The sequence below is a fragment of the Macaca thibetana genome, chromosome 1, assembly GCF_024542745.1.
Source record: "Macaca thibetana thibetana isolate TM-01 chromosome 1, ASM2454274v1, whole genome shotgun sequence".
NCBI lineage: Eukaryota > Metazoa > Chordata > Mammalia > Primates > Cercopithecidae > Macaca > Macaca thibetana.
Genome location: NC_065578.1, coordinates 36661751 through 36685779, shown reverse-complemented (window position 1 = coordinate 36685779; position 24029 = coordinate 36661751). Strand labels below are relative to the sequence as shown.

Sequence of the window (24029 nt, the reverse complement as noted above, 5' to 3'; positions counted from 1 at the left end):
CAGACGTGGACAGCTCTCTTGGCTCTTGAGGGCCAGCCGGGGGACCTCAGGTCCGCGTCTCCCTCGGCACCTGTTGGGGCCTCTGGGGGATGGTGGGGGAGGGAATAAGAATGTGCGCGCTTGCGGGGGTGATGGAGGGTTGAAGAAGCCATCCTCCGCTGCCCTTGCTTTTGGGGGCCGGGGCACGGCCCCCGCACCTGGCTTGGCTCCGACCGACAGGCTAATCCCGACAGGTCGGACAGGCACATACTTGGTCCCGCCCCCCGCCCGCAATTCTTCTGCCCCCGCCTGCCAGCCTGCTAGGAGGCCAAAACTCTGCAGCCCGCAGCCCGCCCGGGGAGGACTAATGAGAAATTGTCTGGATAGTTTACATTTTTGGGTCTGTATCGGACACCTGATGGAGTACCACTTTATTCTGAAGGTGTTGCAGGCAAGAAGGTGAAGGTGATTCCAGCCCCGTCCCTGGGCTGAGTTTCTGCCCTCAGCTCCACCTGCAGCTGTGTTCCCCTCCCCAACCTGTGTCCTCCCCTCTGAGGCCCATGTGGCCTCTCTCTTTGGTCTTCCGTCCCAGCTCTGCCTCTGCCCCCAGCCCCACCCCCACTTTGCAGGTCCACCCCACAAGCTGGATTGTGCCTCACACTCCGCAGCTCCCTGCGGGTTGCCCTGCCCTCCCCACACCCAATCCTGGGTAGCAAACCCGAGGGCTGGTCCCTAACTAGGTCTGTAACCCCTGACCCTTAACCACTCAGGGCCAGGTCTCTTCCCCTGTAAAATGGAAATAATTCTACCTTCCTTCTTCCATTGTGAGGAGTAAAGGAAGACCTGGCACATGGCAGGTGGAGGGAGGCATCCAACGAGTGTGAATCCCTAACCCCCCACAGTGGCAGAGAGAAATACCCTTTCTTACCCCTACCAATACCTGAGGCACTACCAGTAGTCCCCATTCTATCTGTGTAGAGCGAGCCTCAAAACACAAACTGCCAGTGCCATATAACCCAAGGCCCAAAGGAAATCAGACAGAGGACTCTAAGAGAAATGAGGCAGGCTGCTTAAAAGGGAGTCGTCAGCTCCTATCTCCTCTCTCAGCCCTAGTCCATGCTATCCGTGTCTGCAAGTGTGCGTGCCTGTGTGTGCACATGTGGGGTCAGGGACTAGATGCAGGAACATGGAGCCACTGAGGCAGGGACCTGTGGCCCTCTGGGGCTTGGTGCTGCAGGGTTCCTAGTCTAAGACCTGTCCAGCATTTCAAATCAGATTTCATATAAGATCCTGGATTTTCTACTCCTCTTTTGAAAAATCAGAAGATCTGTCAACAATTAGTCAGAGCTGAACGGCATATGCTCCCTTTAGATGGGTCATTTACCCTCTAGTTTACCCCCTCCACATCCAGCTTCAATCGTACATGTCATTTGTACCCCTGGTGTAGAGGAACTCTTAGCCCCTTTACAGGGTTGATTCTATATGTACCTTTTCAAAAAGTGCTTGCAACTATTCCCATCCCAGAGGTGAGGGAGGCCAGTGTCACTTGCTTCAGTGAAATTTACATCTGGATCCTCCTTACGATTTCCCAGCTGAGATTGTGGTTTCCTGGTGATTCAGGTGGGAGTGGGCCAGAAGATCAACGCTGGCAAGGACTGGGTGAGTGTGGCAGGGGTCAAGCTGAAACTTAGGACCTGGGAGGATGGAGAAGGAATTCAGAGGGAGAGGAGAGGGAGGAAAAAGAAGGGAGCTAACATTTGCTGAGCACTCACCCTCAATTGCCAGGCACCATGACAGGTGGGCACAAGGAATGCAGAGATACATAAGGGAAATTCTGTGCCCCCCAAAAAATGCCAGGGATATTGATCACGCAGTGAGTCCAAAGTCTTTCAGATCCAGGGTTAACACCAAGTTTGTCTGATGCAGTGTTTGTCAACTGTAAGGATTCATGGAACAGATCTGCCAGGGATTCTCAGACCTTAGTGTGAGAAATGCTGCAATTAAAGGCAAATCCTATCACTTTGAGTGATCGCTTTGGTGTCAAGGCAATCAACCATAAAGATAAATGCCAATATGGAAATTGCATAATAGTGCCCAGTATTAAGGTTAGTATCCAGATGATACAGAGCATGTTCATATTGCCTTTTGAATGATCATTAGAATATCGACACAAAATGAAGCTTTGATCACAACAAATACAGCAAATATTATTGAGTCATCACTATGTGCCCAGCACCATTCTAAGCAGTTTTATGTATTAAGTTATAAACAGCAATAACCTTCTTTCAGATAAGAAAACAGGCTCAGACCAGCTAAGCAAGGTAACACAGCTAATATGTAGCAGAGCCAATATTCAAAGCCAGGCAGTTTGACTCTGAAGTTTATGTCCGTGACTATCACGCTGTACAGCCAGCCTCTGAGACTACATTCTTGGGCCTGAAGACCCCAGTTTGATAAACTCAACTGGACATCTATAATTTGTGGGTGATAGAAGTGTGTAGTGGGGGCTGGGGAGGATACAAATACTTTGGTAAATCAGGCAGGGAGTACTGGAGGGGCGTGCAGAGGTTGGCAGCTGACGGGCATTTGGGGATGGCTGGGGGCATCTCCGCTGGCTCCGGCCACAGCACCAGGTGGGATCCATCAGCCTCATGTAAACACTTCTCACAGGCAGCTTAACCACTTGAGTGTGTCTGGCCTTCAAAGCCAGCGGGAGAGGCCAAGGAGGGAGGTACTGAACTCCCTTAGGGGATAATGATTTATCTCCCGTGCAGGTGGGCTTTGCTGGGGCCTCCCTGAGAGGTGAGGGGGTGGACTAGCACTGAAGAGCCTAGAGAGGAAAGGATTAGGATGGGGGTGGGAGGGGCATCTCCACTCCAGCACCTCGGATTTCTCATTCCTGAGCCTGAACTCTCTGACTCTCAGCTAGCCTGTGACATAGTCATGCTTGTCCCCATTCTATAGACGTGAAACTGAGGTTCAGCGAGGCTGCATGACTTGTTCAAAGGCATCTAGCCAGTGGAGGGGAAGGTGATGGCTCCCTGGCATCTACAGAGCCTCTGTGCTATTGACCTGCATGCTCTGTTGTGCTGTGGGTGTGTGTGGGAGAGTGTGGGGTGTGCGTGGGCAGGTCGCTGCTATGAAAGAACCTCGGGAGCATTGGAGCATGAGTGTGTGATCCCGTGAGGGGGCAGCAGGGTTTTCATTCTCACTCCCAGGTTGGGCTCAGATGTCCAACTTCCCAGACACATCTGATTCAGGGGAGGGACCGGCTCCCCTGCCCCCATCACCCCAGCCAGCCAGCAGGTCCAGAGACCTGGCTCTCACTGGGCTGGGGGATTATCCCCATTCTCTGTGTCTCTGGCCAGGGCGGGCATTGCTGCCTCTTTTATCCTCTCACAAAGGCCAGGCCCGCCGGGCCTGCTGTGTCAGAGTTTCTGTGGCCGGGGGAAGCCTTACTTCCTTTTCTCCCGCCAAGCCCAGAGGGCCACGCAGAGTCTGCCAGCTTGCCGGGGGCCACTGCTCTAGCTCCAGGACAGGTGAAAGGCACATGGGTGACTCAGCCCCAGGAACAAAAGGCTGAGGGGTCACTCATGGAAGGACAGAGAGAGAGAGCTCCTCTTCAAAAGAGAGGATATTACTGCAGCATGAGGTCTGTAGGGTAGACTTAAGGAAGGACTTCCAGTTAGAGCTGGACAACAGGAAGCAGGGGTGGGACCAACTGGCTCCCGTTATTGAGAAATCATCAGTGATCCACAAGTTTGGTTTGAATGTCCGCCATATTCTGGCTACACAGGTTGCCGGCTCCAGTCCCAGGTTAGGGAGTTCTGCAAGATAGGAAAAGGAGCGGATTTCTTCTAGAAAGGTGCTAGGTAGGTAACTCATAATGTCCAAACATTTTGAGCTCCCAGTCTTCTGGGTAGGGCAGGAGGCATAGGTGGGAGGGTTCATAGTACTACAGAATTAACCCTTCTTTCTCCTCCCCTCACAGGTTGGTTTTTGGAGTAGTCCCTGCTGATGTGACAAAAAGATCTCTCATGTGATATTCTGAGGTACCTTTGAGGAAGTCTGTCTTTGAGGACCTCCCTTTGACCTGATGGAGAACTGGGCGCCCCACACCCTCTCTGTCCCCAGCTGAGATTATGGTGGATTTGGGCTACGGCCCAGGCCTGGGCCTCCTGCTGCTGACCCAGCCCCGGAGGTGTTAGCAAAAGCCGTGTGCTGTCCACCCTCCCTGAGACCACCCCTCCGACCAGGGGCCTGGAGCTGGCGTGTGACTATGCGGCTTGGGCTGTGCGTGGTGGCCCTGGTTCTGAGCTGGACGCACCTCACCATCGGCAGCCGGGGGATCAAGGGGAAAAGGCAGAGGCGGAGTGAGTAATGGAGCGTGGTGGGCCACAGCTGGCCTTGGAAGTGGGAGGGGGCCACCCGGGAACTAGGGGTCTTCAGGAGTTTTATTCCATGATGACCCTTGCAGATTTCCACTCTGTCTATTACAGCTTTGTAGATTACTCAGTAGATGATCCTGTTTGTGGATTATTCAGTTGGTGGATTAATTCGCTGAGATTACCCACTCTGTAGATGACTCACTTTGTCTGTTTTCCCCTTTGTAGACTCTGCTTTCTAGATTAACCCCTCTCTTGTGAGGATCCAGTTTGTGGATTACGCCTTTGTGGATTATGTGCTTTGACGTAACACCAGCTTTGTGTGGTATCCATGGAGATGCTTCCCCAAACCCCCTGCCCTGGGGCTCCTTTTTTGGCTAAAGTGCAGCCATCAACCCTTCTGGGTTAGGAGCTCTGCACAGCTTAGCACTGGGTAACAGGGCTTCCCCTGCCAGATCATGGGGCAGGAACAGTGGAGTAGGGAGGATCAGGAGACTGTCCACTGCTGTGACTTTTAAACCACGCCCAGTGGGATTCAGGGAGCTACAGTGGCATCGAAGGGGAGACAAGCAGGCAGGGGTCTGGCCTGACCACCCTTCAAACCAGAGCAGTCTCACTTTTCCCTGCTTTTGGTAATGAGCATCCACATGAGATGTCATTGGAAGAGAGGGTTCTCATAGCTTAAAAAGAAAACCAAAATCCTATCATTGTACAGATGCTAAGAAAGGGGAAGAAACAGGTCTAACGAAATACAGTTGATGTTGGAACCCAGGTCTCCTAATGCCTGTGGGCCCAGTCTTCTTGAAAGCCGAATTTGATGGAGTTCAAGGGTAATCTGTCCCCAGCCCCTTGATAGGCACTCCTCAACCTCTGCTTAAGGTCTCCAGTGATGGGACCCTAGTGCTGTAGGGGTGGCCACTGTGTGTGAGGGGCCCACACGAGGGAGAGGGTGGGGGACTCCAGAGTCCCAAGTCCTCATCTGTCTTTTGACATCTGCCATGAGAAGATGCTGTGCCCACAGGTAGGAGGTCTTCCTGAAGTCTAGCCCAGCCCCCTCTTGCTTCATGTTTCCCTGCAGACGGAGGCCCCCCAGTAAAGGTTGAAAAGCAGTGGGGTTTTGCCGGGGCTTCACGGGAGCAGCCAAGGCCAGGACTCAGCGCAGGGAGAGAAGCTCAGAGAACTGGTGAAGCTGAAAATCCCTGGCTTAACAAACAATTAGAGACAGTTAGGTTTAATCAGCAGCAAGGCCTTGATTTTCCTCCCTTCTCATCTGTTGTGGCCAGTATTTTGGACTCCATGGGCCAGATGCGGTTTAGCGGTTTATAATCAGTCTCCTCTATTTCCGAAATGAGAGAGAGAGAGACAGAGAGAGAGACAGAGAGAGAGAGAATGGGAGGAACCATTCACATTCAGGCAACGTGCACGTGTGCTTAACGCTGACCCTCACGCATGCAGAGCCTCATGCCCGGCTAAACCAGAGGTCACGGGACCTGAGTTCAAGTCTGTTGTATTGAAAAGGAAAGGAAGTACTAGACTTGGCATCAGAAAGGGCCTGGTCCTAGCGATGGTAAATCTCCTGCAGCAATTTTGATGTGCTTGCTCACTTTTCATACGGCCACATCTAACAGCCATGGCAGCACATGAGCCAGTTTTTATTACCCAGTGATGTAACAGACATCCTTGATGGTAAGAGGCAAGGGTTGGGAGAGGTGTGGAGACAGGCTCAGGGGTGCAGGGAGGGATGAAGGTTGTGCTGTTTGTCAATACTTGTCACATAACAGCCATAGTCATCGCAATCAGGAAGCTGAAATGTAATGTAAAGGAGGATAGTAAGGCTTACATGAGATTTTATATATATATATATATAGAGAGAGAGAGAGAGAGAGGAGAGAGAGAGAGAGTTTTGTTTTATTTTGTTTTGTTTTGTTTTGAGATGGAGTCTCACTCTGTCACCCAGGCTGGAGTGCAGTGGCACCATCTTGGCTTACTGCAACCCCCGCGTCCCAGGTTCAAGCGATTCTCCTGCCTCAGCCTCCCAAGTAGCTGGGATTACAGGCACGTGTCACCATGCCTGGCTACTTTTTGTATTTTTAGTAGAGATAAAGTTTTGTCATGTTGGCCAGGCTGGTCTCGAACTCCTGACCTTAGGTGATCCACCCACCTCATTAGGTATATATTTTTAACACCTTTGTAAAACATCAAGTTCTGCGTAGACTCTGGGTGCAAATCATTATTATATAAACAATGTGTAGACCATTTTGCCTTAGGGATTCTGGGGAAGTAGAGAAGGGAAGAAAGAAGACCAAGACACCTGTGTGTGCCTGGCCTCTCGACAAGACAAGCTTGGAAGGGCACTGGGTGGACCTGGGGATGGGGGTAGGTGTACTATGTATGAGCCTCAGGGCTGTTGACTCTGGCTGACAGTCCTCAGCTTCAGGGTAGGAGGGCCACCAGAAGCCACTCAATCTAAATCTCATTCTGAGCTATTATACACCAGTTTTGAAGCCAGACATGTCTGATCTCAGAGTCTGAGTGATGGTCTGCCTGCATGGAGCGAGAAAAATTGAGCAAAGAACTTCTCTTTAGCTGTGAGTGGTGAAGTCCCCTTGAAGTTCCCCTCCTCCATTCATTGAGGACCCTGCCCCTCCCTGAACTCCTGTTCACTAAGCTCCTTGTCTTCTTGCTAGCCCTCACCCCTGATCTGGGGTCCCTGTACCTTCCTGAGCCCTCATTCCCACTCATCCCTTGCACTGAGTGTGCTCCTTCCTGAGCCCCTTCTCCTCTCTGATTCTTGGGTCCCGTGTCTCAGTCCTGCCTCCTAGGAAGCCTCCATTCCTTCATTGAGCCCTGACTTCTCCAGAAGCCAGGAGCCCGCTTTGTGCCTCTTCTCACGGCCCCATCCTCCATCCAGAGCCTCTGCCCCTGCTGCACTGACAGCCTTACAGTCCCTCATCCCTCACTGAATCCCCGTTCCTTCCTTGGCTCATTCCACAATGTTTATTGAGATCCTGCAAGCTGGCCCTGATCGCAGAGATGAATCTCGCGGGCGGAGGCTGCAAGCGAGTGGGGGAAGACAGAATGTCAGTCCAGTTCAGGAATGCTGCACGGGAGAAAACCTGAGGGCATGGAGAGCCCTGGGGAGTTGGGAGGAGGCACAGAGTGTTCCTTTAGGAAGTGGGGTGCAGCTAGGAGTAGCTGGGGAAATGAATTATCAAGGGGGTTCTGGGGAGCCCTAGGATTTCCACTGGGGAAGCTGTGCTCATATGTTTTCTGTTGGAAAGAAGGGTTCTGCTGCTAAACAAGCCATCCAGAACCCACTAGGACAGAACAAGGAAGCTGTCTGAGGCTGAGGGGAGGGTCCAGGTAGAAGACACTGCAGGGTAGAGGTCAGGTCATTAAGCTCTTCACACCTGCCAGGCTGAGGAGTTTGGACGTGGCCTGACTCCAGCTACAGTGGGTAAGGAGCCACTGAGGCTTTCATCAGGGAGCCCAGAGCCCAGCTGCTGGGTGGGGGAGGTGGCTTGAGGTGGGAGGCAAACAGCCCAGGTAAGAAAAAGTGAGGATCTAAACTAAGCTCGCAGTTGAGAGCTTAGTTTAGAATCCTGGGTCTGGCTGGGCATGGTGGCTCACGCCTGTAATCCCAGCACTTTGGGAGGCTGAGGCAGGTGGATCGCCTGAGATCAGAAGTTCGAGACCAGCCTGCTCAACATGGCGAAAGCTTGTCTGTACTAAAAATACAAAAATTAGCCAGGAATGGTGGTGTGCACCTGTAGTCCTGGCTACTCGGGAGGCTGAGGCAGGAGAATGGCTTGAACCTGGGAGTCGGAGTTTGCAGTGCACTGAGATTGCACCATTGCACTCCAGCCTGGGTGCTAGAGCGAGACGGTTTCAAAAAAAAAAAAAGAGAAGAATCCTGGGTCCTACCAGCAGGACATACCCAGGGTTTTCTGAACGTGCAGGTCTCAGAAAGCCACAGGGATAGATCCACCTCCTGGGACAGCGTGTGGCCTGAGAGGGGCCCTGGCCTACTCACTTCCTCAGTCTCCTGGCTGAGGCCCTGCTCCCTATCCTCTTGCCCTCGCCAACTGAACTCAGGTCTCTCTTACCAAACCCAGTTCCTCCAAGACTAGATTCCACCCCAAAACCAAGATCATCACTCTCTGGGTCATGGTGAGTTCTCTCCATCCACCACTGTCCCTGACCCATCTCACTTGAGTCCCTCATCCATGTTCCATCCTGGTCCCTCCACTGTAGTGAATCTTCATTAAGATCCATCCATACACCACCCTTCATCTCAAGCCTCTGTCTCACTCACCATATCCTCAACCTTATAACCTTGTGAAGCCTTATCCTTTACTGAGCTCCCATTCAGAAATGATGGGCTCTGCCTGCCGAAGCTCTTTCTAGTGAGAGAAAAAGACACGTTAGCAGATAATATCAATACAAGGTGACGTTCGCCATGACAGATTCAAGTACTAGGGGTGTGGGAACACATAGAAATACTCCATTGAGACTCTGCAGGGAGGTGAGATCAGGAAGACTTCCTGAAGGAGGTGACTTTAGTTCTGAGGCTTGAGGGAGTTGGTCAGACTCAAAAGGAGGTGGAGAGTGTTCTGGGCAGAAGGACCAACTTGAACAAAGGCACACAGGTGTGAGATAGTGTGACATGTCCAGAGAAACAAAAATGGTTTGATATTGCTTAGGAGTGGTGCTGAGGGGTAACGTGGATGGGATGAGCCCACAAAAGCTTTTAAGGTCAGGCAAGGAGCTGGGTCTTAATTCTGTAGGTGATAGGGAGCTATTGATAGATAAGAGGAAGGAGTGTAAAACAATCAGATTTTTAGTTTAAGAAAGATTCCTGGGGATGAAGAAATTGGGAACTGGAAGAAATGAAGCCCCTAGGGAGGAGGAGCAGCGATCCAGAACCATTCTTCAAGGGGTGTGGGACTGAGCTGCCCTGGAGCATTGCCTCATCATAGCCACAGCAACTTAAAAAAGCTTTGCATAGGATGAAGGAGGCTAGGAGAGGGGGAATCGGGGGCACAGCCTTGCCCTGCTGGCTCAGTGAAGTGGGCTGGAGAGCAGGGTGCTTGGGAGCTGAGGGAGGTGGGGTTGGTGGGGGGCAGTGGTTGGTGGAGAGGGCAGAGCTGGGGGTGCTGAAGAAGCCAGGAAGGAGGCTCCCTTCCCTACAAGCACCCCTCACCCTCAGAGTCCACCTGGCCTCCTCAGCCAGGCTTATAGCCCTGCAAGGCTGCTTCCCCTGCACAACCCCCATAACAGGCAGCAGCAGGAGGGAACTTTCTTGCTTTTGTTCCTTCTTTTCTTTTAGAGAGAGGGTCTTGATCTCGCTATGTTGTCCAGGCTGGTCTCAAACTTCTGGGCTCAAGGTATCCTCCTGCCTCAACCTCCTGAGTAGTTGGGACTACAGCGTGTGCCACTGTGCCCAGCTAGAGGGGAGCTTTCTAAACCACCAACCCAACGATGTCCTTCCATTGGTCGCTTCCCTCACCAAGAGAAAGAGAGAGAGAGAGAGAGAGAGAATATATAAAGCTCTATGTTCTTTTTTTTCCTTTTGAGGTGGGATCTTGCTATGTTGCACACGCTGGTCTGCAACTCCTAGACTCAAGTGATCCTGCCTCAGCTTCCCTAGTAGCTGGAATTATGGGCACATGCTATATAAAGCCCTATTTTCCATGCCATGGTCGATCCAGGATACTCAGTGCCTCGGAAGCTTTGCATTGGCTGTTCCTCCTGTGTGGAACGCCCTCCTCCCCTAGGCTTCTGGGTCGCGGAGTGCCCTCTGCCTCTCTACATCCAGATGTGTAACCAGCCCTGCCTCCCTTGTCCTTGGTGGGCCTTTGTGGCTATACCTCCACGTTCCGGCTCCTAGGAGCCCTGAGCACCTGTGAGGTGTGCACTAAACATCTGTGGAATAAATAAGCCTTGGTTTTCCTGCTCTGAATCATTATGCATTTCCCCCAAATATGAACCATCTTCCTTGGACCCTTCCTTCAAGGGCACATTCTCATTGTCGAGCCCCGTCTCTTGTTCCCCGATCGCTTCACTGCCTCTCTGAGCTGAGAACATCCTGTGCTTTCTGTCCCCCTTGATAAACATCCCTTTCCTTATTGAACTGACCCCACCTGTAACTGAGCCCCCATTCCTCTTCTGAGCCCCCAAACCCTCATGGAGCTCAGCTGCCTGACCCCCTTGTCCCTGACTGCAGCCCCTGGTCTCTCCCCCTAGCCAAGGCCAGCCTCAGCGTCTGAGCCCTATGTCTTGATGCTCCCATTTCCTTGTGTCCTTGGGTCTCTACTCCATCAATGTCCCCTGCCTCTGAGTCTTGTAATCACATTCCCCACCCCCAGCCGTGCTCTCCCCTTCTCTGTCTGTGATCTCTGATTTTCTCTGTTGCCTTCCTGGCTTTATCTCCACTCCTTCCCTTCCACTCACTCCGAAGCCCACTGTGGTTTGGCTCTCATCTCCACCTCTCCACCAAAACTGCCCTTCTCAAGGTCACCTAATCAATGACCACTGAGAGTCAAGTCTTGTAGATTTGCTTCAGAGCTCACTGGCCTTGCTTCTAGTTTTTTTTTTTTATTTCTCCCAGCCCCTGGTCCCTGATCTCCTCTCTCCCTTTTCAAACCTGATTACAGGCCTGGCCACCTCGCCCGGCCTAAAACTGCCCTTCTCAAGGTCACCTAATCAATGACCACTCTTGTAGATTTCTCAGAATATCTCTCCCTTTTCAACCTGATTCCTGGCACCTCTGTCTCTCAGTCTCCTCCCAGCTCTCCAAGGATCCTTCTCCACTTCTTTCCCGAGCCCCTCTTCCTCTTGCATAGCTGTTAAATGCAGGTGTTGCCTGAGGCACCACCCAGGCTCTTCTGCTCCCACAGATCTAACTATCAGCTTCTTTTTTTTGAGTCAGGGTCTTGCCCTGTCATCCAGGCTGGAGTGTGGTGGCTCAATCATAGCTCACTGCAGCCTCAAATTCCTGGACTCAATCAATCCTCCAGCCTCAGCCTCCCAAAGTGCTAGGATTACGGGTATGAGCCCCCATGCCAGCCAACAGCCAACTTCTTCAAAGAAGTTGAAGTTCCTGACCTTCCTTTCACTGCTGAACCACTGCCTCCTGCTGTCCACCCCACCACCCCACTGAGACTGCATTTACCAGGGCCGCCACCACCCGGTTTGGCTCACATGACATCTCAGAAGCAACTGTCTTGTTGATGCCTCCCTCTTCTGAGTGCACTCTTCTCTCGGCTCCCACGATGCAATATACTTCCCAGTGTCCCCTGCCTGTCTGTTGGCTCCTCCTCTGCCTCTTAGTGTACTAAAGACTTATCTGTCCTTCTCTTCAATGTCCAGTTCCTCTTCTCACTCCCCAGACCCACTCTTCTTGCCATCTCATGGACTGGCATGCCTTTGATGACTGTACGATGTTAAGAACTCCACTTCTCTTTAGCCAAGCATGGTGGCATGTGACTGTAGTCGTAGCTACTTGGGAGGCTGAAGCAGGAGAACCACTTGAGCCCAGGAGTTTGAGGCTTCAATGAGCTATGTTTGTGACACTGCAATCCAGCCTGGGCAACAGAGTGAGATTTCATCTCTTAAAAAAAGAAAAAAACTCTTAAAAAAAAAAAAAAAAAAGAAAGAAAGAAAGAAAGAAAAAAAAGGAAAAAAATAACTCCGCGTCTCAATCTCCAGCCAAAATAGTTCTCTTGAGTTCCAGACCCACGTGTTCAATTGCCTAACAGACATCATTCCCTGGATGTTCCACAGGAACCGCAAACTCAACTTGTCTAATACTTAGCTACTCATCATTTTCCCACCCAAACCCCCTCCTCCTCCTGTGGTTCCTCTCCCGGGGAAGGGCTGTTATACAAGCCCAGCATCTCAAGGTCACCTTGCCCCTGCCCCTCACCCTCTCTTGTTGAATGCTTCGCCCTGTCTTGTTGACCCTGCCTGACCATCTCACGTGTGTCTACTCCCTCCCCTCTCCTTGGCTCAGCCCAGCTCTCCTGGACTGGAGTTCTAGCCTGGGAGTCTTCCTGTCTCCACTCTTGCCCTCGGACAATCCATTCTCGACTCTACCGAGTGATCTTTCTAAAATGGAATCCTGACTGTGTTTCCTGTTGTAAACCTCCCACTGATTCCTTCTGACCTTCAGGATAGGGTGTGAACTCCTTAATCCAGGCTCAGGATTCTTCCTCATCCAGCCCCTGCTTCCCTCTCCAGCTTCCTGCCTCATCACTCGCTCCACGTTCCCGCCATGCTGACCTGATTCCAGATTTCCTTCCCCGGGTATGCCACACTTTCTCTGCGGTGCCATTGACGGCGCTGAAGAAAAATGCACACAGGGACTTGTTGCTAGTGGAATGGAAGGTGGGCAGCAGACCTGAAAGGGCGCCTTTTGCAAACCTGTTCTTAGAACGGGTGATAATGAAGGAAGAAATGAGTATGGCAGCATCGCTGGAGAGGGCTGCAAATGGGACGCCGGGATAACTGCCGTTACTGAAACTAAGGCAGAAACCTAGAAGGCGCATTCACGTCAACAATGAATTAAATCAAAACAGTGCATCGTAGACGATTTAATATCTTTGAAGTGGAAGTGGTGCCTAAAATAGATAATGACTCGTAAATTTGTAACACAACTGAATAAAGGCCCAGAGTAGAAAAATAATCCGAAGTGCTCCCTCATAACTTCAATGTCGCATTTGGAGTATTTTTGCTCATACAATGATTCTACCAACAAGAATGATCGTGATTTTTATTTTTATCTTATATTATTATTATTTTGAGACAGAGTCTTGCTCATCACCTAGACTGGAGTGCAGAGGTAATCTTGGCTCACTGCAGCCTCTGCCTCCCGGGTTCAAGTGATTCTTATGCCTCAGCCTCCTGAGTAGCTGGGATTACAAGTGTGTGCCACCACGGTCAGCTAATGTTTGTATTTTTAGTAGAGATGGGGTTTCACCATATTGACCAGGCTGATCTTGAACTCCTGGCCTCAGCTTCTCAAACTGCTGGGATTACAGGTGAGAGCCACCTTGGCCAGTCTATTATTATTTTTTGTAATAGAGACGGGGTCTCCCTATGTTGCCCAGGCTGGTCTTGAACTCCTGGGCTGCAGCGATCTGCCCACCTCAGCCTCCCAAAGTGCGGGGATTACAGGCATGAGCCACCACGCCCGGCCCATAAATTCCATTTTCCAAAAATATATAGTTTCCGTGCCACCTCATATTGTCCTACCCTGGGCTCCCTAAACTTCGTTCCTCTGCCTGAAACACATACTGGCCGAGAAATTTTGTTCAAGTAATTTACCTTTCCATTCCCTCATCTATAAAAATGTGCATAATAGGTCAAGTGGGGTGGCTCACGCCCGTAATCTCAGCACTGTGGGAGGTCCAGGCAGGTGGATCACCTGAGGTTGAGAGTTCAAGACCAATCTGACCAACATGGTGAAACCCCATCTCTAATAAAAATACAAAAAATTAACCAGGCATGGTGGCAGGTGCCTGTAATCCCAGCTACTCAGGAGGCTGAGGCAGGAGAATCACTTGAACCTGGGAGGCGGAGATTGAGCCACTGCACTCCAGCCTGGGTGACACAGCGAGACTCTATCTCAAAAAAAAAAAAAAAAAAGATAATAAAATTTAAAAATAATAACAATAGTACCTACCTCATGGGTTGTTGTAAGGATTAAATGAGTTAATACTTGTCAAGCACTGAGAACATTGCTGCCACAGAGTAAGTGATCAACATTTAGTAACACACTGCCGCCACTGTGGTTATTGCTGTGTTGTTGTGATGATTTGGTGTTTGTTATCATCTTCCTTCCTTCAGTTGCTCTCCTTCCTAACTCCTCCATGTTCTCCTGTTCTGAAACCAGGAATGATTCCTGCATCATAGACTCACGCCAGCAGCTGCCCAGAGTGGACATCGTCATCTCTCCTTCTCAGGGAAACACATGACATTCAGTATTTTGCCCACCTTCCCAGACTGGGAATCTGGCTTTGGGTCCTGATGACTCTGAAGCCGGGGCTCTGGGTCCACTACCCTGTACCATCTCCCACCATCTCTATTCTGATTTTCCCAGCTCTCTGCCTTATGCCTGTATCTGCCGCTCCTCACTGCCTGGCTCTTGTTTTGTTTTGTTTTGTTTTGTTTGTTTTTTTTTGAGAAAGAGTCTTGCTCTGTCACCCAGGCTGGAGTGCAGTGGCATGATCTCAGCTCACTGCAGCCTGTACCTCCCAGGTTCAAGTGATTCTCCTGCCTCAGCCTCCTGAGTAGCTGGGATTACAGGCGCCCACCATCACATCCAGCTAATTTTGTGTATTTTTAGTAGAGATGGGGTTTTGCCATGTTGGCCAGGCTGGTCTTGAACTCCTGATCTCAGGTGATCTACCCACCTCAGCCTCCCAAAGTGCTGGGATTCTAGGAGTGAGTTACTGCACCCGGCCGCTGCCTGGCTCTTGTTGCCCTTCTTGATCAAGTTCAAGTTATAAAGACCGTTCACCACTCCACTCCCACTCCCATCTCCACCCCATGTAACTACTTTCCTTCCTCTCCTTCCCTCTCACCTTGCTTCTCTTGCCATGGGCTTCTTTTCATGTCTGGCCCCACGGCTCACCCACACCCCAGGTCAAACATCTGGGAATCACCCCAGGCTCCTCCCCACGCCTCTTTCCTCTCTGCCTGTTAGCCACGATGTCCTACGGGTTGCATTTCCCAAGCATCTCTCAAATCTGTCTTTTTTCCCTCTATCCCTGTGGAACAGAATATTAAGACGTTCTCACTTTTCTCACCTGGATGATCTAGTCAGCTTCCTCCCAAACAGTTCTTCCATCTCTGGTCTCCACCCTGGCTCCCAGAGACAATTTCCCAACATGTAAATTGGACTAGGTCTCATCCCTGCTTAACATGTTCTAATGGCTCCCTGATGTTTAAACAGTCTGAGAAGGTCCCAAAACAAGTGTTCTGTGGCCAACATGCTTGGGAAATGCAGTTCACTCTGTGCCCCGCTCAGAGAGTCACTGCACACGGGAGAGTAATAAAGCTTCCATTAGGCCTGCAGTAAAGAAATCTGTTTAGATTTGTTTGACCCACTGGTTCCTGGTCTTACCTGACACAGTAGCCTTTCTCCACATTTTCCTATTCACGGTTGGGGGAATCAAGTTGTAAGGAGTACTTTTTGGGAAATGCCATCTGGCAGAATCAAGTTCAAGTTCCTTAGCATGATATAAAGATAGAAAACCTTACCTTTCACCACTCGCCTCCTATTCCCATCTCCACCCTAAGTTATCTGCAATTCCGCCTTTCCCTAGTTTTACACCTTTGTGGTCCTGCTCCCTGAGTGCCCTTAATTCTGCTTCCTAAAGGACACATCTGTACAAATTATCTAAGACGTGGCCTCAATGACACCTCCTTTGTGGCTTGTTTCCCTCCTTCTTTTTGGCTCCACTATTGCTTGGCCCTGTGACCGTCAGCATTCACCTATTTGTGGGTCTGTCTGCTCCACTGAAAGTTCAATTCCTCTACAGAGTGGCTTGTCTGCCTCTGTCCCCAGGGCTCACACTGTGCAAGGTCTATGGAAGGGGCTCCGTGAGTGAGATCAAAGATCCTGAGACTCAATGCTGGGATGGAAAACCACGAAGCTCCAAGGATGGTTCTCTTTTTTGTTTGTTTGTTTGTTTTTTGAGACAGAGTCTTGCTCTGTCATCTAGGCTGGAGTGCAGTGGCACAATCTCAGCTCACTGCAACCTCCGCCTCCCAGGTTCAAACGATTCTCCTGCCTCAGCCTCTAGAGTAACTGGGATTACAGACGTGCGCCACCATGCCTGGCTAATTTTTGTATTTTTAGTAGAGATGGGGTTTCACCATGTTGGCCAGGCTGGTCTCGAACTCCTGACCTCAGGTGATCCGCCCGCCTCAGCCTCCCAAAGTGCTGGGATTACAGGCGTGAGCCACCACGCCCAGCTTCAAAGGATGATTCTGAGCCAGGGTTTCTCAGCCTCAGTGCCATTAACATTTTGGACCAAATGATTCTTTTCTGTGCCTGATGCATTATAGGATGATTAGCAGCATCCCTGGTCTCTACCCAATTGATGCCAGTAACAACCCCTTTCCCCAGGTGTGATCATCAAAAAGGTTTCCAGGCATTGCCAAGTGTTCCCTAGGGAGCAAAATCATCCGTGGTTGAGACCCCTGTTCTAGACATAGGTTATTCCAGTTGTCTTTGTGTTTCTGGGTAGGTGTTCCTTTTCTGTTTCACTCTTTATCCCTCTTGCCCTTAAAACTTTCTCGGAAATTTAAAAAACCCTCCTTCTATACCTAAGACTGACTCTTTTGTGCTCTGGGGAGAGTGGAGAAATTCCAGGAAGGGTGCAGCTTGGGTTGCTTCTCTGGGGATGGCGGAGCCGGCCTAGAGAGTGAGCTCATGTCGTGCCTGGAGCTAGGGAGGCACATGGGTCAGCATCTGTTGCTAGCTCTCTGGAGAAAAGCTACTGGGAAGGTGTATAAAGCAGCCTTGCAGACAGCTGCCTGCCTGGCCTGTGCTTTCTGAGAAGCATATTCCTTCTGTGGAAGGAAACGCCAATCTATTCACTTCCCATCCTTGTCAGAATCTGGATAGGTGAGGTTCTCTCCACAGCCCCCTTCTCATCCCTGCTCCACCTTTGCAGTCAGTGTCGAAGGGAGCCAGGCCTGTGCCAAAGGCTGTGAGCTCTGCTCTGAAGTCAACGGCTGCCTCAAGTGCTCGCCCAAGCTGTTCATCCTGCTGGAGAGGAACGACATCCGCCAGGTGGGCGTCTGCTTGCCGTCCTGCCCACCTGGATACTTCGACGCCCGAAACCCCGACATGAACAAGTGCATCAGTGAGTGTGGGCAGGGCTGTCGGGGGCAGGGGGCACTAGAAGCTCTGGACTGAGGGAGAGTGCTTTGAACCACTGGTGGCTGGTGAGAGGAGCAGAGGGGGCTCTGAGGAGAGGAGATGAGGCGCAGATTCAAGTATCCAGCCGCACACTTCCACCTTGGTGTGTAAATACTGGAACCCTGTCTCCTCCCTTCGCACCTGCCCCTACCTGTATTCCCACAGGTTACCCTCCATGTCCCAACCTGTCACCCAAGCCACAGCCCTGAGTGCCAACCTCTCCCACCCCATCCATCCAATCATCAGAGCCTGTCTGTCATCTCTTGTCTGTCCTCACTGCCACTGTCCTCCCCAGGCTCCCAGCACCTTGCTCCTGGATCATTGCAATAGCCTGTTCATCTGTCCTCCAGCCTTCATCTGGTTCCCTGAAACCCACCTTCTGCACTGCAGCCAGAAAGACGCTTCTGAGACACACACCCTACCCCATCACACTTCTGGGATACACAACCTATCTCATCACACTTCTGAGACACAGAACCTATTCCTATCCCATCACATTTCTGAGACATACAACCCATCCCATCACACTTCTGCTTAAAAACCATTGTTAGCTCCACATGGGCTGCAGGGGAATCCAAGCTCAGGCAGCCTGCTCTTCCACTCTCTTCGCTCCCTGGTCTTCTGGCTCCTCATTTCCACACCAGCTACAGCTCCACGTGCTCCAAGGCACACGCTGCCATATCTCCATCCCTTCTCTGTAGCTGCAGCTGCGGTGTGCTGGGGGACACGTGTGAACACACTCAGGGAGACAATGCCAGTGCCCCCACCACCTGTTCAGTGCCTTGCCATTTAGAATGCATTTGCGGGTCTCATATCAGTTGAGCCTCACAACAACACTGGAAGGGAGACAGGACACAACTGATGGTACCCTTTTCAGGGCTGACAACATTGAGGCCCGGAAGGTAAATGACTGGTCCAAGACTAGACTGGGTTCTGAGCTCAACTCTGCTACTTCTTCATTGTGTGACCTTGAGCACGTCTCCACCTCTCAATGCCTCATCTTTAAGAGTTCTTACCCCCTAGGGTTGTTGTGAGACACGCAGGTAAAGCCCTTAGCGTCTGGCACTCAACAAATGGTAGCTGCTATTGTTCTTATTTTTGTTCTTATTTGACTGGCAACCAAACCCAGGAATCAGAGCACCAGGGAGGGAAGGAAGAAGGGAAGGAGAGAGGTGAGGCTGAGATAAGCCTGGAGGATGGTGGGAGTTTGTGAGGATGCAGGTGGGACCCTGGGAGCTACCCTCTTGGTCCTCAGGGTCCTTGGGGTGGGGAGCTCCTGGCTACGCCAGCTCCTAGGAAACTGGCAGCGTGGGCTTCAGGTGCCAGAGCCTGGGAGGAAGTCAGCCCCGCCTGCACTCTGGGAAGGAGAGATTGTGAAAGACCCTGCCTGCTTTCAGCCAAGCCCTGGAGGACCCACCCTGCTCCCATTCCCCCAGAGGAGAGAACTGGCAGCAGGGAATCAGGGAGGGACCCAGGAGTCCTACCAAGGCGGTTCCTGGAACTCAGCCTTGCAGAGGGAGAGGAATTTGCCATAAGATGGCTTCCCCCTCCTCCGTGCTGATTCTTTCTGCCCCAGGCAGGAAGAGAACCACAGTTTGGGGTATTGTAGATGCCCAGCAATGAGGGAAGAGGAGATCACACAGCCACTCTCTGGGGGGCCATTCTGCCCCTCAGTTCAGCTCTGTTTAGGGTGGCCCTGCAGATGCTGTGAGATGCTGAAACACTCCTGTCCCACCCCCACCAAGCCCAGAAGGCCCCACCCTCCTCCTCTGAAACTGCTCTCTTGAGCCTCACCTTGGGTTCCAGGGGCTGAGACTGGCTTCATGTTCAAGTTGGCTGACGGTGGCTAGAGTCCCAGCCAGCCCTCAGGAGCAGCCGCTTCAGCTTCTTCTTCCCTGGCCTGCCACTGCTCTTCCTTTCCCTTTCCTCCCGAGATTCCTCTGCAGTAACTGCAGCTCTAGGCCAGGGTCCTGCCCTCCATGTAGGTGGATGTAGACAGAAGGGAGGGTGTTGGGGCTGGGAATGAGGGAAAATGTTCCTTCTAGGTTGGGCCAGAAGCCCCCAATTTGTCCTCTCCTCAGAATGCAAGATCGAGCACTGTGAGGCCTGCTTCAGCCATAACTTCTGCACTAAGTGTAAGGAGGGATTGTACCTGCACAAGGGCCGCTGCTATCCAGCCTGTCCCGAGGGCTCCTCAGCTGCCAATGGCACCATGGAGTGCAGTAGTCCTGGTAAGCCATGGCAGGCACTGTGGGCAGAGGGTCCAGGACCCCAGGAGGAGGGGCTGGGTAAGGGTCTGGCCAGAGAGTGGGTGGGCTGGGGTACTGTGCAGGGAGAGTTTACCCTACCACTCTTTTCTGGGTCTCCAAGGACTCTTCTGCCCTCTGGACTAAAGATACCTGCAGCCTGAGGTCCAGGCAGAAGGCAGGTGGGAGATGCTCCCCTGGGCTATTCCGGACCAGGGGAGGAGATTTGATCCCCTCCTCCTTGTCCTACTCTCCCTTCCCTTCTCTTCCTGCCAGCGCAATGTGAAATGAGCGAATGGTCCCCATGGGGGCCCTGCTCCAAGAAGAAGAAGCTCTGTGGTTTCCGGAGGGGCTCCGAGGAGCGGACACGCAGGGTTCTCAATGCCCCTGGAGGGGAACATGCTGCCTGCTCTGACACCAAGGAGACCCGGAGGTGCACAGTGAGGAGGGTGCCATGTCCTGAGGGTGAGCTGCAGCCTCTGCTCCCTTGGGGTCAGCGCTCAGGCACCAGCCATGGCAGGTCCCACCATCTCTGCTTCCTGCCCATGGTTCAGGAGAAAGCTTCAGGGCAAGGCCAGATGGGGCACCCACAACTCAAGACCTCATGCTGTCCAATCCAGATGCCATGACCTGGCAGAGAACAGGGCCCCGGAACTCTGCATGGTGGAAGCTGGAAGCTTCTGTGGTTAATATCCTTCCAGTTTCCCCATTTCTTCTGAGCTAGTGGATGTTCATACTAGAAGGCCCCTCAGAGGCCGGATGGGTGGGCGAAAGAGGCACTAAGACCCAGAGAGCTGTAGTGATTCCACCAAAGTCACACAGCCTGCAGTTGGCAAGGAGGTGGCTGCTGCTCTTGCCTGGCCCCAGAGGTGGCTGGTGGCGGGGAGGGAATGGGGGCAGTCCTGCCTGTTCTGAGGGTTGCACTGAATACCTGGGAAGTGCTCTTGGTCCACTGGGATCCAAGATCTGGGGAACCCATGAGGAAGAGGATGATGTCTTGTGTGCCTTGAGGGTTGGGGAGTGAAAGGGCTCTTGGGCTGCCTCTCAGTGCTCATGCCTCAGGGTCCTCTGAAGTGGCTGCTGTCAGAGGAGGTCACCATGACCCAACTACCTACAGGCAGCATCTCCAGCCTCCTCCCTGCCTCCCCTTCCGGCTTCCTCACACTCCCCTCCTAGGGCCTGTGGCCATGCCCAGGGGCTCCCTGCACATCCTTTGTTGATTCTTTCTGCTGTCTGGTTGTTTCAGGGCAGAAGAGGAGGAAGGGAGGCCAGGGCCGGCGGGAGAATGCCAACAGGAACCTGGCCAGGAAGGAGAGCAAGGAGGCGGGCACTGGCTCTCGAAGACGCAAGGGGCAGCAGCAACAGCAGCAAGGGACGGTGGGGCCGCTCACATCTGCAGGGCCCGCCTAGGGACACTGTCCAGCCCCCAGGCCCATGCAGAAAGAGTTCAGTGCTGCTTTGTGTGATTAAAGCTTTCCTGAACTGGAACATCGGGGGCAAAGCATACACACACGCTCCAATCCATCCATGCATCCATAGACACAAGACACACACACTCAAACCCCTATCCACATATACAACCACACATACTTGCACACATGTGTGTGCATGTATACACACACAGATACCCCCCCCACACACACACACATACACACCTGAGGCCACCAGAAGACACTTACATCCCTCGGGTCCTGCAGTACACTCTTGGTTTCTGGAGCTCGCCATGGCCGTGTCAGAGACCACACTTTCCAGCATCTGAGACCAAACTGCAGAGGGAAGCCTTCTGGAGAAGCTGCTGGGATTGGACTAGCTAGTGTGGCAGATGGGAGCCAAGCTTGAGGACTGCTGGTGACCTGGGGAGAAGCCTTCTTCCCATCCCGTTCAGCACTCCCAGCTGTGTGACTTTATCGTTGGAGAGTGTTGTTACTCTTCCATGATACGTATCAGGGCTAACCTGACTCTGAAAACTGCCTTAAAGGTTTATTTCAAATTAAAACCAAAAAAATCAACGACAGCAGTAGACACAGGCACCACATTCCTTTGCAGGGTGTGAGGGTTTGGCAAGGTATGCGTGGGAGCAAGAAGAGACAGGGAATTTCAAGAGACCCCAAATAGCCTGCTCAGCAGAGGGTCGTGCAGAGAAGGAAGAAAATGTAGGGGCTGCTCTGAGGGTGGTAAACAGGCAGTCTATATCCTTGTTACTCAGAGCATGGACCGGCAGCAGTGTCGTCACAGGGCAGCTTGTTAGGAAGAGAATCTCAGGTCTCATTCCAGACCTGGTGAGCCAGAGTCTGAATTTCAGCAAGATTCCTGATGATTGGCGTGTTATATAAATGTGAGAAGTGCTGCTCTAATTCTCCTTAAAGGATGGGAGAAAGGGCCCCGGCCATGTTGCAGCAGGAGGGATTCTGGTCATCTATAAAGGAGGACTTTCCATCTGGGAGAGGCAGAATCTATATACGGAAGGGCTAGTGGCACTGTCGGGGGAAGGGAGTGCATAGGCTTCCAGTGATGGTTGGGGACAGTCCTGCCCAAAGGCAGGGCAGTGGATGGAATAACTCCTTGTGGCATTCTGAAATGTGTGCCAGGCTCTGGACCAGGTCCTAGGTTTCCAGGGAGGAGCCAAACACAGGCCTTGCTCTTGTGGAGCTTAGAGGTTGGTGGGGAAGAAGATAGGCATGCATCGAGGAATCGTACAAACACATATGTAACTACAAAAGGATGGTGCCAAGGGCAGGCGACCACTGGCATCTGTGCATAGCTATGAAAGTTAATAAAACAGAATAAAAATAAAATACTTTCTCTCAGGGAGGTGTCTCAGAGGATGTGATATTTGAGCCTAACTCTGAAGGATGGGTAGAAGGATTTAAGACAGATTGCTGCTGTCCAATAGAAATATGTGAGCCACATATTTAATTTAACACTTTTGGGCCGGGCGCGGTGGCTCATACCTGTAACCCCAGCATTTTGGGAGGCTGAGGCGGGCGGATCACAAGGTCAGGAGTTCAAGACCAGCCTGACCAACATGGTGAAATCCCATCTCTACTAAAAATACAAAAATTAGCCCGATGTGGTGGTGTGCATCTGTAATCCCAGCTACTCGGAGGCTGAGGCAGGAGAGTCGCTTGAACACGGGAGGTGGAGGTTGTAGTGAGCCGAGATCGCGCCACTGCACTCCAGCCTGGGCAACAGAGCGAGACTGCCTCAAAAAAAAAAAAAAAAAAAAAAAAAAAAATGGCCAGGCAGGGTGGCTCACGCCTGTAATCCCAACACTTTGGGAGGCAAAGATAGGAGGATCACTTGAGCCCAGGAGTTTGAGACCAGGTTGGTGTGCAAAAAAAAAATTAAGTAATAAAAAAAGAAAATATTTCTCTAGTAGCCACAGTATAAAAAGGAAAAAGAGGTGAAATTAATTTTAATTACATCTGTTATTTAACTATATATATGCAAAGTATTATCTTTTTTTTTTTTTCTCATAGAGATGATGTCTCACTATGCTGCCCAGTCTGGTCTTGAACTCCTGGGCTAAAGCGATCCTCTTGCCTCAGCTTCCCAAAGCGCTGGGATTATAGGCATGAGCCACTGCACCTGGCCCCAAAGTATTATCTTTTTAACATGCAATCAAGGTAAAAAAAAAATTATTAGTGAGATCTTTTACATTTTTAAAACCAAGTGTTCAACGTTCCGTGTGTATTTTTACACTCACAGCATATCTTAATTTGGATGCTAAATTTTCACTGGAAATACCTGATCTGTAATTACGCTGCATAAAAACTAAAGTTGAAAAAGAAGATACACATACCCAAGTTGTTTTGAGAACACTTAGCAGTTTTTCTGTAACTGAATGATGTATCTTTTTAAATTTTAATTTTAGGCAATTAAAATTAAATAACATTGGCAATTCAGTTCTTCAGTTGCACTAGCCATATTTCAAGTGCTCGATAACCACATGTGGCCAGTGGCTACCATGTTGGACAGCACAGTTCTACAGACACAGCATATGCAATTGTCCTGTAGCAGAAAGTAGTTTGGCCAAGGGACTGAAAGAAAGCCAGTATAGCTGGAAGGTCTCGAGGGCAAATGAGTTCAGATGATTCTAGAAAGATTGCCTGGAGTTGGTCCTTTATTCTCAGAGCCAAAGGAGGCTGCTGAAGGGTTTTAAGCAGTAGGCCAAAACAAGTAGATTCGCATTTTGCAAAGATCACTGTGTCTGTAGCTTGAAAGACAGATTAGGGAGAGGTTGGTTAGGAGGCTGTTGCTGTCATCTAGGTGAGAGATGTTGGAGATTTGAACTAGGGTGGAGGCAGTGGAAATGGAGAGAAGTGAGCAAAATCAAAAGGTATTTGGGGCATAAAGTTGACAGAGTTTGGTGATGCATTGGATGTAGAAGGAGGGAGAGACGGGGAGGGAGTTATCAAGGACGAAATCTCTGTTTCTGACTCAAACACCCAGACAGATGACAGTGCTGTGTTCTGAGATGGGAAA

General features: G+C 51.2%; 2 protein-coding genes across 3 annotated transcripts in view; one reads left to right on the top strand and one right to left on the bottom strand.

Moving 5' to 3' along the window:
- UTP11 (UTP11 small subunit processome component) overlaps positions 1 to 24029 on the bottom strand; it is a 594364-nt gene that overhangs the window by 396160 nt on the left and 174175 nt on the right. The gene's annotated exons all lie outside the window — the stretch shown is intronic.
- On the top strand, positions 394 to 22353 carry RSPO1 (R-spondin 1). Of its 2 annotated transcripts, none has more exons than XM_050800343.1 (6): positions 394 to 1638; positions 3971 to 4352; positions 17051 to 17242; positions 19380 to 19529; positions 19821 to 20009; positions 20791 to 22353. In XM_050800343.1, exons 2-6 carry the CDS (start codon positions 4259 to 4261, stop codon positions 20952 to 20954), a joined length of 789 nt encoding a protein of 262 aa, XP_050656300.1. In that variant the 5' UTR covers positions 394 to 1638; positions 3971 to 4258; the 3' UTR covers positions 20955 to 22353. The 2 variants fall into 2 exon arrangements, with proteins under 2 accessions (XP_050656300.1, XP_050656294.1); XM_050800337.1 differs by having other exon boundaries at positions 19344 to 19529.